At 44.1% G+C, this 15,000-nt stretch overlaps 1 protein-coding gene across 1 annotated transcript in view; it reads left to right on the plus strand.

Annotated features, from left to right (window-relative positions):
* Positions 1-15,000, plus strand: part of pappa2 (pappalysin 2) — a gene marked incomplete at its 5' end in the record, with an annotated part of 67,220 nt that overhangs the window by 49,227 nt on the left and 2,993 nt on the right. Inside the window, 5 exons of the mRNA XM_084458339.1 lie at positions 2,618-2,831; positions 5,599-5,767; positions 6,231-6,363; positions 7,009-7,130; positions 9,277-9,348. Of these exons, the coding sequence (XP_084314465.1) occupies positions 2,618-2,831; positions 5,599-5,767; positions 6,231-6,363; positions 7,009-7,130; positions 9,277-9,348 (710 nt within the window). The remainder of the gene's footprint in view (positions 1-2,617; positions 2,832-5,598; positions 5,768-6,230; positions 6,364-7,008; positions 7,131-9,276; positions 9,349-15,000) is intronic.

Genomic DNA, 15,000 nt, shown 5'->3' on the forward strand with positions numbered 1-15,000 from the left:
TCCCTCTCTCTCTCCCAGGGTAGGCACGGTACTCGTTATCCAGTCGGTTCACATCGTGTCCCTGGGTTAGAATGTGGGACAGCTGTGGCTCAGTTGGTAGAGCGGGTCGTCCAATGATCGTAGGGTCGGCGGTTCGAGTCCCGCCTCCTCCTGTCCACATGTCGAAGTGTCCTTGAGCAAAGACACTGAACCCCAAATTGCTCCCAATGACCAGATAAGCACCTTGCATGGCAGCTGCCACCGTTGGTGTGTGAATGTGTGTGTGAATGGGTGAGAGGCCATTGTGAAGTGCTTTGTCCGTTAAGGTAGAAAGGCGCTATATAAGTGCAGTCCATTTACCAATGGCTAGTAGGATAAACATTATCTGCAGTATCTGTGTGAGAGTTAGAGTTTATACAGCAGTTTACAGCGCTGATACTGTGTGAGTGGTTCATTGATTATATGCCAGTGCTCATTGATTTTTTTTTTATCAAGCTTGTACTAATGGCCGGGGGGGTGCTTGACCACAGGGAACACATTTACTGAGCGCTTATGTTCTCTGACCTGAGGAAGGTCTTTACAGAGGGTTCTATGTTCTCTGTGACCTGAGGAAGGTGTTTACTGAGGGTTCTATGTTCTCTGTGACCTGAGGAAGGTGTTTACTGAGGGTTCTATGTTCTCTGTGACCTGAGGAAGGCGTTTACTGAGGGTTCTATGTTCTCTGACCTGAGGAAGGTGTTTTCTGAGGGTTCTATGTTCTCTGACCTGAGGAAGGGGTTTTCTGAGGGTTCTATGTTCTCTGTGACCTGAGGAAGGTGTTTACTGAGGGTTCTATGTTCTCTGTGTCCTGAGGAAGGCATTTGACCTCGTGTTGTGGTACGCTGAGTCCAGTCTGCAGTGGTGTGGCTCAGGCAGCTAGGGATGTTTCCCCATGTGTTCTGAGGTTGTTCTGAGGTTGATCTGAGGTTGATCTGAGGTTGATCTGAGGTTGTTCTGAGGTTGTTCTGCGGTGGTTCTGAGGTTGTATCAGGTGGAGAGAACAGTTAGTGGAATATGAAGCGTAGTGTTTCATTAATGTGGTTCCCTCACATTGCCTGCTGCTCGCTGCTATATGCACCCTGTCAGAGATTTCTTGATTCTTGTATAAGTATATAAACAGCTGCATCAGATTTGGTTAATGGCTGAAACAATGCAACAGGATGCTTGAATACCTTATAAAATAACTTAAAAACATATAAAAGATCCATTCCACTTTATAGACCAATAAAATGAACTTCCAACGCATTATCATTATATAAACATAGCAACACAACCGTTTAAGGGCTTAGATTATAGCTTTTGGTTTATATTTGGTCCAGATCCAAACTTCATATCAACAGGTTTGGACTAATCTAAAATAATAAGGAGAAACAATCATCTATTAGAACCAATGTCATAAATATTACACTACAAATCTATATTGTATAATTTCCTACATGTGTGGTTTGACATTTCTTGGTGTGTGTGTGCTCGGTGACACTGACAGTGTTGGTGTGTTCTTGGTGTGTGTTTACTAGGTGACAGTGTTGGTGTGTGTTTACCAGGTGACAGTGTTGGTGTGTTCTTGGTGTGTGTTTACTAGGTGACAGTGTTGGTGTGTGTTTACTAGGTGACAGTGACAGTGTTGGTGTGTGTTTACCAGGTGACAGTGCTGGTGTGTTCTTGGTGTGTGTTTACTAGGTGACAGTGTTGGTGTGTGTTTACTAGGTGACAGTGACAGTGTTGGTGTGTGTTTACTAGGTGACAGTGTTGGTGTGTGTTTACTAGGTGACAGTGTTGGTGTGTGTTTACTAGGTGACAGTGCTGGTGTGTTCTTGGTGTGTGTTTACTAGGTGACAGTGTTGGTGTGTGTTTACTAGGTGACAGTGTTGGTGTGTGTTTACTAGGTGACAGTGCTGGTGTGTTCTTGGTGTGTGTTTACTAGGTGACAGTGTTGGTGTGTGTTTACTAGGTGACAGTGTTGGTGTGTGTTTACTAGGTGACAGTGCTGGTGTGTTCTTGGTGTGTGTTTACTAGGTGACAGTGTTGGTGTGTGTTTACTAGGTGACAGTGTTGGTGTGTGTTTACTAGGTGACAGTGACAGTGTTGGTGTGTGTTTACTAGGTGACAGTGTTGGTGTGTGTTTACTAGGTGACAGTGCTGGTGTGTTCTTGGTGTGTGTTTACTAGGTGACAGTGTTGGTGTGTGTTTACTAGGTGACAGTGTTGGTGTGTGTTTACCAGGTGACAGTGTTGGTGTGTGTTTACTAGGTGACAGTGTTGGTGTGTTCTTGGTGTGTGTTTACTAGGTGACAGTGTTGGTGTGTTATTGGTGTGTGTTTACTAGGTGACAGTGACAGTGTTGGTGTGTTCTTGGTGTGTGTGTACTAGGTGACAGTGTTGGTGTGTTCTTGGTGTGTGTTTACTAGGTGACAGTGTTGGTGTGTTCTTGGTGTGTGTTTACTAGGTGACAGTGTTGGTGTGTTCTTGGTGTGTGTGTACTAGGTGACAGTGTTGGTGTGTTCTTGGTGTGTGTTTACTAGGTGACAGTGTTGGTGTGTTCTTGGTGTGTGTGTACTAGGTGACAGTGACCGGCTGGTGTGTTCTTGGTGTGTTTATAGGTGACAGTGACCGGCTGGTGTGTTTGGAGGACGGGCTGTGGTCCTTCCCTGAGGCCTACTGTAAGGTTGAGTGTCCTGAACCCCCCGCGGTGCCCAACGCCAGGCTGCTGGTGCCGCAGTGCCAGGCCTCGCGCCACGACGTGGGGACTGTGTGCCGCTACCGATGCCACCCGGGCTACTACGTCACCGGCACCTTCAACAAGAAGACAAAGAAGTAAGTTCTGTTATTGCGCCTCAGACTTGACTGGAAGCTGCTGCTATGCCTGTGTACTGTAACGACACTGTAATGAATGTAATGTTATAACTGTTGCTTTCACACTGTGTGAAGTCATGATTTAGAATGGGTGGTTTTGGTCGTTACACAGGAGGACTGGGGGCTGATTTACATTTGTGTAATACTCTACCTGGTAAAACTACCAATCTACAACGTCTACAACGTCTACAACGTACTGTTCATCAGGTGCAGAATCAGTCGTTGTAGTGCAGAGCCTGTGGGGGTCTGTGTCTCTACAACTCATTCATTTCACTAAATACAATTAATTTACTCACACAATAGGCTCCTTCCTTAAAGGAGTAGTAAAGGGAAAATGCATGTTTAGCCCTGTTTTTAGGTTACTTATGATCATATACAATGGTTCAGATCAAAACGTTGACAAAACTAGCACTTTTGAGAAACTCTGATAATTGCTCTACATTGGTCATACAATGGATGTGGGTGGACACCTTGAAAAATCATTCAAAAACATGTTAAACTCTCAATTTCAAAGACAAGAAGCTCACCGAGGGGGTAATTGGTGTCAGTTGGTGATCTCACATCAAATTCGCCGCAAAGTATGAATCCTGTAGGGTTTTATTGATCATTTTATGAAATCCATTGACTTGTATTGACGCGACCGTTGTAGATGTGTAGATCAATCCGCAGAGGGGATTCAGGAAGCGGAACTACTTACGGTAGCTATTGTTATTGTTTATGCTACCTAGTTTGCGGAAGTTTACACACGTATGTGCTGCAACTAAATAGTTCTATGATAAATATTTTAAAAAGCCTTTCCAGATGAACTAGAATCATACTTTATGGCGAATTTGATGTCAGAACGCCAACTAACACCTCGTGAGTTTCTTGTCTTTGAAATCGAGAGTTTAACATGTTTTTGAAAGATTTTTCACGGTGCCCATCCACATCCATTGTATGACCAAAACGGTGGTAGAGCAATTATCAGACTTTCTCAAAAGTGCTAGTTTTGTCAACGTTTTGATCTGAACCATTGTATATGATCATAAGTAACCTTAAAACAGGGCTAAACATGCATGTTCCCTTTACTACTCCTTTAATAGTCTTTTGAACAGATTAAGATCTTTTTGGGCAGAAAGTGACAGGTCAGGTGGCAGCATAGGAGTGTGGATCATCCGCACGCCTTCTCCAATCATTTAAATGTCTTATTGCCAGCAGAAGAGGTTGTCTTACACTGATAAGGTAACCCTTAGCAACGGGGTGAGGTGCAAGTAAAAAAAGAAGTGTGGCCTAATGGAGTTCATGAAAATGCATTTTTGATTGCATGGCTCTTCAAGAGACTTGAGAAAGGTCTTGTTTAAAAGGCAAATATTGAACACAGTGGTTCTCTGGTGGGGGTACGGCCTACTGCTTTGTCTCCGTAGCATTGCTAACAGTGGAGCATAGCTCTTTAAGCTCTGTAGCTATAGCTAGTTACAGTTACTGCCTTTTAGTAGGCCGATTATATTTTAATACACAGTATATTGTTTTTCACTGATAAACCGTAACATAATAGCCTCTGTATATGACGCTTGCCTTAGTTAGGTCTCTTGTAAACATTTTCCTGTTGCATGGCTTAGTTCAACTACACCCTCATTATTAACAGTTTTATTTTGACTCTGTACAGGTATTTCAGTAAAAAGCTAACAGTGCGTCACATATTTCCGCTTTGCAATATGCGTTTAAACAGCATAGTTCCTATAACATTTACAACGCATTTCTAGATCACCACCACCTGAAAACTGTATGCAGTTTCTACGGGTAACTTCTATAAACCGTCAATAAAAATCCTACCGTTGGTTAGGCTGAGCGCTACGCCTCTCCAGGCCTAATTCATTAGGGTAGTTTTTCCTCATTATGAGATTTACAGTAATTCCTATGTTTCTAATGAGATGAGGGTCTCCGTTAGCAGGACAGGCAGCCACCCTGGCTTCTCTATACAAGCCTTCCTCTGAGGTAGTGCTGCTCTTTCAATACTGGACCAATCAAGAAACAGCTCAAGCTCAGTATGTTCATCTGGGCCAATGGACTGTGAGGATGCTAGATGGGCCGGCCCATTTGGTCCAATGTCCTGTCAGAATATTAAGTGGGCAGGCGTATTTGCACCTGGTTTTGTTTATGGGATTTTAAAACTAGCTTATAAGAATCGTGAATGTCTTAATCACCCCACACAAGTTATTAATACAATATGCGCAAGCCGGCAGCAACACTATTAAACGGTCTTGTTTGATAATGATTTATGATCTTGTTTGTTATTGTCTTTGACATGTCATCCCTCACACAGACTCTGAAGTCAAACCCAAAACATTGCATACTGCAGTAACATCACTGAGGTTTCTCAATACTCTGTTTTGATACATGGTCTTGGATAAGAGCATCATTACTGCGTGTATTTAGTAGTAAAACATAGTTATCCCTCATGGGGAAGTTGTTTTTTCAGCAGACTAAAAAAAACAAACATGTATTGCAGACATTGACTGTACATGTGTCGCACGCACACACACACACACACACACACACACACACACACACACACACACACCACGCTACTGGGTCAAAACTGGATTGGTGCAAGGCGTCATTACAGTTCACTTTGCCTCTATTAAGGCAATGTCCTTACTCGTTTTCTTTGAGAATTAACACATCGACTTGATGCCTTGATGTTGCAATGTGCTACAAATAAACGTGCCTTGCCTTGCTGCCCCCCCAGGAGGCATCTGAAGATGGAGTGTCTGGAGGGGGGCCAGTGGCAGGAGGGCAGCTGTGAGCCGGTGTCCTGCCCCGCGCTGCCCCCCGTGTTCGAGGGCATGTACACCTGCACCAACGGCCTGCACTACAACAGCGTCTGCAGCCTGCACTGTCCCCACGCCTCGGAGAACGTACGTCTAATCACATCCACATGTATTTATAGAGCACGTTCAACACCACAGCAGTCCACCAACGCGCTGTACAAAGGTGGGTCCTGGGTAAAAACATAAGAACATGTTCTCAATAAAACAAGGAAATAACAGCAAAACAATACAGACATTGAACATGAACACGTCTTGGGCTCAGACTGGTTAAATGCCAGGGAGGAGGTGTTTAGGAACTCTTTAGGAGTCTGGGAGGACCTAATGTGAAGGGGCCGGCGAGTAAAGGTTTAGACCTCACAGCCGCCCTCTCCGCTTCCCCTCGGCATCCCAAACACCCCCTTCAAAAACCACAAGCAAAATGTCTTTAACTTGAGAAAAGTATGCCCATTCCGAGGTCTCTACTCGAAGCTCATCTTGTGTCAAGGACTTTTGTGAAACAAAATCAGTGTGGTTTCCACTGCCTGCTGAAAGATGACCTCTGTTCTCACAGAGCACCATCCGCTGTACTAACGAGGGACGGTGGACCAAGGAGCTGAGCATGTGTCAGAGGTTAGAGGGGTCCTGCCCTCCTCCTCCTGACGGGAACTCTGTGGAGTACAGCTGCGACGAAGGCCTGGATGTTGGTGAGGTGCCAGATACACTCGCATAAGCCTGGTGAACCTATCTGAAGCCTAATGTACCTATCTGAAGCCTAATGTACCTATCTGAAGCCTAATGTACCTATCTAAAGCCTAATGTACCTATCTAAAACCTAATGTACCTATCTAAAGCCTTATGTACCTATCTAAAGCCTGATGTACCTATCTGAAGCCTAATGTACCTATCTAAAGCCTAATGTACCTATCTAAAGCCTAATGTACCTACGTATCTAAAGACTAGTAATATAATTAATTTACATACTGTATGAATATTATCATCAAGCCAATGTTTGTATGTTTCACTGTACACAGGCTCTGGCTCAGAAGTATTTTAATATCATTTACCTGAGATAACTTTAATCTGGAATGATTTTTCTCCACAGAAATAAGTTATTGTTAGTAGTTTAGCTTTAGCCTGTTCTGCTGCATCTCAGACTGCACATCCACTCGTGGGAGCATGCATCACGCCAGCGTGGGTCAGGTGCTAAAGCACTTTAAAAGCTGCCCTGTCAAGTTTGTGAAACACAGATGACTAGTCAAGTTTTCTTCTTTTCGTTTTTAAAGGAATTCATTGAACAGATGCTAATTAGGAGTAGGAGGGAAAGCATAAACATCTCTGTACCCCTGCAGGTGCTGTTTGTTACCCAACATGCATTGTGGCGTTGGACATGGATCTCCGTGATCCGGTGGTTTTGGCCAATGGCACCACGGTAGACTCGGTCAGGCACTGGATGCAGCCCAGCAAGGTTCAGGTGAGGTGTTGTTTGGAGGCGGGGCAACCTTTGTTCTCATGCTGTAATTGGCTGATCACTTGGTTTATGTAAGCAGATCCCCCTACAAATACAGCTTTGAGGCTGGCTTGAATTATTTGTTTGGATGAATTATGGACTAAATATTATTGCCTGTCCTGTAAATGGATATATTCCTGAGGATTGAGCCGCTGGCCTACTCTGGATTTTTTTGTTTGTTTGGGCATTAACAACATATCGGTGTATTATTTGATGAAAACTGCTGTTTTGTTGAAAGTTATTGTTATAAAGAATAAGCAGATGAATAACATAACTCGCTGCCCTCTTCTGCAAAGGAGAAGTGTTTCAGATCGATGAACCTTCTCTGTTCTGTCACCATCAGATGGGCGTCCTCCATACCGCCAGACTGAAATGCTTCTGACGCATGAAGTGAACTCTGAGACAAAAATGCCCTTCGCAATCATGACATCCCTCTCAATAATCATGACATCCCTCTCAATAATCATGACATCCCTCTCAATAATCATGACATCCCTCTCAATAATCATGACATCCCTTTCAATAATCATGACATCCCTCTCAATAATCATGACATCCCTTTCAATAATCATGACATCCCTTTCAATAATCATGACATCCCTCTCAATAATCATGACATCCCTTTCAATAATCATGACATCCCTCTCAATAATCATGACATCCCTCTCAATAATCATGACATCCCTTTCAATAATCATGACATCCCTCTCAATAATCATGACATCCCTCTCAATAATCATGACATCCCTTTCAATAATCATGACATCCCTCTCAATAATCTGTAAAATATACAAATCCCAACGGTGGAGTTCTAGTGTGAAATATGCCGTTGTTTGCTTAAAAGGGCCAACTTGCCCAATACCATCTCCAACGATCACTTCAACGCAAAAACTAGCGTAAACTCTCCTATCGTCTGACCCTTGATTGGGTGACCAGTTAGTGAGCCAACAATCCTCACTGCTTTAGGGCCAAATACTTTGGAAGTGAGTTTAATAACTTGGGTCGTGTTACTGGCAAGACACAGAGATTTCAAGGTTATTGTATGAGCTTGAATAGATGGGAATCTTGTCTGCTTCCCTGGCCTGGCTAACCTGTTGGAAACAAGGGGATATTCAGTTCCTTCCAACGTCTTTGTCGGTCAATAAATATCATTACCACGTTGTCATTTCCATTAAGATGCCACACAAGCCATTATTCAGAGGCCTTAAGATGACAGGCCCATTTGGCTGTATCACTCTGGCCTAATATGGTCCTGATAACATTTCAGTGGGACGGACAGAATTGAAGCTTGAGCTGGAAGAAGGATCTCTTTAATAGTTTGGAATCATCATCGTCCACAGACGGGCCTCCCATCTTAGTCTCTGGTTATCCTCGTTTTCCACACACCTGGTCATCTCATCTCTTAACCTGGTCCTCCACACACCTGGTCATCTCATCTCTTAACCTGGTCCTCCACACACCTGGTCATCTCATCTGTTAACCTGGTCCTCCACACACCTGGTCATCTCATCTGTTATCCTGGTCCTCCACACACCTGGTACTCCACACACCTGGCCATCTCATCTGTTATCCTGGTCCTCCACACACCTGGCCATCTCATCTGTTATCCTGGTCCTCCACACACCTGGCCATCTCATCTGCGCCCTCCACTCCAGCGTCCATCTTGATTATGTCCACTAATGTTTTGGTAGGACGTCCTCGTCCTTGGAAGGCATTCTCTAATTGTCCAGATTTAAGAATTAACTTCAATTTAATCTGCCTAAATTACATTTAAGCTGCCTGAACGCATTCTGGTAAAGGATCAAATAGGGAGATAGTGGAGACCTCTGCAAACAATTAATGCTTTCTTTAAAAAAAAGAAACAAAAAGTGTATTAAAACACAGAAAAATCAATCAAAGCAAGGCGATCCATCATGGGTGGAAGACAACAAAACAGTGTACTTATTTCCTCTTGAAAGAGATATGAAATTAACAATGTCTAGCCTACTGTACATGGCGGGTATGCACAGTCTGCAGAAACCAAAACACGCTACAACCGTTAGAAGGTGCTGTTTACTCACAGTGAACCCTGATCAGTAATTGAAGTGTCTTCATCCATGTTGTGTTCCAGACCATCGTCTGTACCGGGATGAAGAGGTGGCACCCCGACCCCAACCTCATCCACTGCCTCCAGTCCTGCGAGGTGAGTGGCAGCCACGCTTTGATTGGGTGGAAGTTTAAATGAATGAAAGTCTGTCATGAGTAGAGGGTCGTCCTGAGGTCAACTCTTCGGTTTGTTTGTTTGTTTTGGCCATAATGTCCACGAGTCCCCGGAAAGCAGCAGGCATTGTTTTGAAGTCTAGATCCATATCACTACTTTTAGAGTTATTTTCCGATTTCATCCAAAGAACTGTCCACTCCAAACTGCCATGTTGAATCGCCCAACAGCTTATCTGATCAACCTCTACAGGTGAGTGTGACGATCACACTCAGATGATGATCAGAGGTAGGGCTGGGTATCGAGTCCAATTTCAAGAATCGATTCGATTCCGATTCACAAGGTTCAGAATCGATTATCACGATTCAATTCGATTCGATTCAATATCGATTCGGTTAGTGTTACTAAAACCTGTTTTTTTTTGCTGTAACCTTAATTACAAATTGCTCCCAATGAGCAGGTTAGCACCTTGCATGGCAGCTACCGCCATTGGTGTGTGAGTGTGTGTGTGAATGGGTGAATGAGAGGCCATTGTAAAGCGCTTTGAGTGCCGCTAAGGTGGAAAAGCGCTATATAAGTGCAGTCCATTTACCATTACCATCCACATGTCCCTCCCCCCTCCGGTGAATGCATACTGTACGCATGAGTAGAACCAGCACAACATGCCCCAGGAGGAATGTGCTCCGGCCCTGTGTGGTCTTCTGTACACGCTCAGGATCTCAGGCTCATGTCATCATAAACTAACTAAAAACTCAAAACCTGGTTCTGATCTGATAATAACGAGCACGCTACTGTGTGCATGCAGTAACAGCTACTGTATATCTAGGCTGTTTAAATCATATGCATGCTGAATTGATGGACAACGTTAAAAAAGGATTGTGAGCAGTAAAGTCTCCCTTTAAGACTCTTCTCTATAGAAGCTGTCTCTCTTATTTTCGTTTATTATCCATTTGTTTGGTAGTCCACACTTTTACTGCAGTCAGTCAGAACACGCATATTTTCTGCCAACTTGTAACATTTTTTATTATTTCATAACAACTCACGAATTTTATAATACCTCCCGAATATTTATATACAACCTTGGTCCAACTGGGTTGTGACCTGGAGCTATCTCTGGAGCACCTGTGGATCTGTTGATGTCTCACGGTCCTAAAGTCCTCAGTTCACCTGCCAGGGCATTCCCCGCTCCCATCTCCCCGTCACTACGGCTACGCAAAACCCTCGCTCTTAACCAGATACTCCATGACAACACCGTAAATTATACCAGACCACATGCGCTAGAAATACTCCAATACACCATAACTGCACCAGATGGCTCCTGACGACCTGGGCTGAGGATGAGTGCGAGGGTCAGCTGAAGAGTCGACCCCCGACCTCTCGACCTGGGCTGAGGATGAGTGCGAGGGTCAGCTGAAGAGTCGACCCCCGACCTCTCGACCTGGGCTGAGGATGAGTGCGAGGGTCAGCTGAGGAGTAGACCCCTTGACCTCTCGACCTGGGCTGAGGATGAGTGCGAGGGTCAGCTGAGGAGTAGACCCCCGACCTCTCGACCTGGGCTGAGGATGAGTGCGAGGGTCAGCTGAGGGGTCGATGGGGGCGTGTCAGGGCCTAACCAATCAGTGCGGATTCTTTGAATGCACATTATTTAATCTGGGGAATTTGGGCGCAGAGTTTAAACTCCGTTTGGTCTGCTGGGTTATGAACAGGTGTCATTTACAAGGGCACCGCATCCGGCTGAAGCTTTCATTTTATTTTTTCTCATTAAATAAATAGAAGGAATATCTCAGCATGTCATCGTCATATCATTTATATACTGGTGACGGAAATGCTGATGAGACGCTTCACTTAATGTTATTATTATCTGTTATTTGAATATTCTATTAAAACTCATGAAAATGACTGTTTTCCTTTTTAAATTGAAATCCCATTTCACCTAAAAATGCGAATGCCACTGTATCTGCAAATGAGCTCCAAAACACACATCCAAGGGTTTGTTTTGAATTAGCAAGCATGACTCCACATTTCAGAATGAACTTAAGTGGAACATAATTAGTGAGTTCGGAGGCATGTCGGCCAGTTCCAACCAGGAAGTGGTTATGAGGTGCGTCAAAACAGTAGAAGTTGTTACTATGGAGTTTGTTTTGTTTAGCATAGCTTTCACTTAGTATTAAACATGGTTGGACCACAGCCTCCCAGACTGTGCCCCTCTGCTCCACGCCATCAGGATGTTTAGCTTGACTGTAGAACCATGTGTGGTTCAGGATTTTGGTTCAGGTTTTCATTGTAGTTGTGGCTTAACGAGATAATATTGTGAATAGTATGAAAACACTGGTGTCAGAAATGAAAAACAAGCTTTTATTTTTTGTGCTGAATATGCCAAACCATGGCTCATGGCTCAGCGTTCAACACTCAGTTATTTACCCTTTGTGGAAATAGTTTTGAAGAGTATGAATGTAGCTGATTCAGAAAAGGATTCAGAGAGAATACAAATGATTCAGATAGCCGCTCTGATATAACATTCATAACCAGTGCCCTCTTACTGTTTATCACCATCTGCTGCTGTAACTCAACATGCATTTGTGGAATTTAAAAAAACCTCTGTGACTCAAGAAAAATAGTTTTAAGATGACATATGATTCTAGACAGAAGTACTGTAACCCACCAACCTTTCAAATTGAGATTGTGTTGACAATGCACCATAAATACCTTTCAATTTGATTGATACTGCCCCTACTGCGAGGATCCAACGGCAGTATGTTTCAAAGAAGGACTCCAAGCTTCAGTCTGGAGGTGACTCACTCTCCCTCACACCTCCCAGAGCTCTCAGACCAATCACTGGGTTACAAATGGCCACTTCATCAAATGAAAAACAATGTTTCACTGCTGGAAAAAAAATGCTCTCAGTCCACAGAGCACTGGGTACGTTCTGGTGAACACTGGGAACGGTCTGGTGAACACTGGGAACGTTCTGGTGAACACTGGGAACGTTCTGGTGAGCACTGGGAACGTTCTATTGAGCACTGGGAACGTTCTGGTGAGCACTGGGAACGTTCTATTGAGCACTGGGAACGTTCTGGTGAACACTGGGTACGTTCTGGTGAACACTGGGAACGTTCTGGTGAACACTGGGAACGGTCTGGTGAGCACTGGGTACGTTCTGGTGAACACTGGGAACGTTCTGGTGAACACTGGGAACGTTCTAGTGAACACTGGCAACGTTCTGGTGAGCACTGGGAACGTTCTGGTGAACACTGGGAACGTTCTGGTGAACACTGGGAACGTTCTGGTGAACACTGGGAACGGTCTGGTGAGCACTGGGAACGTTCTGGTGAACACTGGGAACGGTCTGGTGAGCACTGGGAACGTTCTGGTGAACACTGGGAACGTTCTGGTGAGCACTGGGAACGTTCTGGTGAACACTGGGAACGGTCTGGTGAACACTGGGAACGGTCTGGTGAACACTGGGAACGGTCTGGTGAACACTGGGAACGTTCTGGTGAACACTGGGAACGGTCTGGTGAACACTGGGAACGTTGTGGTGAGGAGGAAAGTGGAGGGAGATAGTTGATATTATGTCAAGTTCTCAATAAAAAAGGGAGTGAAGGTCAGAGCCATGTTTTGGCCGGGGCTGTTTGTGAGAGCTTTGAAAGTGTTGTTATGAAAAGCCTGGGTGTTGATGTTACAATAGGTTTCATCACCTCGTGTGTGCCAGCGCATCGACTGCTCACTCTCATCCACTACGAATGCTCATCCACCACTAATGCTCATCCACTACTAACTCTCATCCACTACGAATGCTCATCCACCACTAATGCTCATCCACTACTAGCTCTCATCCACTACTGATCCTCATCCACTACTAATGCTCATCCACTACTGATCCTCATCCACTACTAACTCTCATCCACTACGAATGCTCATCCACTACTAACTCATCCACTACTAATGCTCATCCACTACTAATGCTCATCCACTACTAACTCATCCACTACTAATGCTCATCCACTACTGATCCTCATCCACTACTAATGCTCATCCACTACTGATCCTCATCCACTACTAATGCTCATCCACTACTAACTCATCCACTACTAACTCTCATCCACTACTAATGCTCATCCACTACTAACTCTCATCCACTACTAATGCTCATCCACTACAAATGCTCATCTACTACTGAGGCTCATCCACTACGAATGCTCATCCACAGCTAGTGCACATCCACTACTAACTCATCCACTTCTAATGATCATCCACTACTGATCCTCATCCACTACTAATGCTCATCCACTACTAACTCTCATCCACTACTAATGCTCATCCACTACTGATGATCATCCACTACTAATGCTCATCCACTACAAATGCTCATCCATTGATGCTCATCCACTACTAATGCTCATCCACTGCTGATGATCTTCCACTACTGATGATCATCCACTGATACTCATCCACTACTAATGCTCACCCACTACTGATGCTCATCCACTACTAATGCTCATCCACTGATGCTCATCCATTATTAATGATCATCCATTACTAATGCTCATCCATTACTAATGTTCATCCACTACTAATGCTCATCCACTACTGATAATCATCCACTTCTGATGCTCATCCACTACTGATGCTCATGTGTAGGTCAGACCATTAGAGGTAAATAACGTTTTTGCTTCACATGGCTTTTGTCATTAGTCGAGTTCTTCATCAGGTATTGGACCGGTTCTGCAACCTGGGTCTCCTGCATACAATCCTAAAATCTGCCATTACCTCAAGAAGACAGGTTGCTTATTGCTAATAAGTATTTAGTCTAAAACAAAACAATGACATTGATTTACGGCTTGGCTGTTTAAAGGGAAGGAAAATGTATTTTGTGAGGGCTCTTTGAACTGGGAGAGTCTGCAGAAATGTTCCCTGCAGCTGCTGTTTCACTGCACTGTGGATCCGGGTACAAACCTGAAGCCTTTGAAATGACTCCACAGACTTGATGAAAGCCAAAAGTATCTTTGGCAGTCTCCTCTTGTTTTCTTATTATTGGCACTGCAAAGTCAAGGTTAAGTTTAAAAATGTAAAAGGCTTTCATTATGCCAAAAATTGCCATTCTACAGTTAAGACCCGACCCCCAGAGCTACTGAAAAAAATGGTTAAAGGCTATATTACATAGTAATAACATAAAGCAATTCACCACTGGGTTTGAAAACACTGGGGTCAGTGCTAGCTACTTGTGCCGATGTGAGGCACACAAGTAGGGTGTTCTCTGCTGTCTGCGTGTGTTGGGGGGGGGGGGGGGGGGGGGTGTATGTATGTGTGCACCAGGACTCCACTGCCTCTCTCCATTGCATGATTTCACATTGAGCTTGTCTCATTCACATTCAAGAAAAGTCAAAAAAATTTGTTTTTGTCTGCAGTATCGTCCTCAGAAAGACTAGACAAACACACTCTACAGATTTCACACCCATACGATCCAGCCGTATACTAGGGATTTACACACATCCAGGACTGGATCCTAAACACCAAATGTTGATTTTCTAAGCAAAATAGTACTTGGCAGCTATAAGGCACACATTGGCATCTCCTCCGAGTGCAGTCTAGTTCCTAAGTGTTGAACATTTGAGTAAATGTTAAAAGATGACAAGA

This window comes from Borostomias antarcticus (assembly GCF_949987555.1).
Source record: "Borostomias antarcticus genome assembly, chromosome: 24".
Classification (NCBI taxonomy): Eukaryota; Metazoa; Chordata; class Actinopteri; order Stomiiformes; family Stomiidae; genus Borostomias; species Borostomias antarcticus.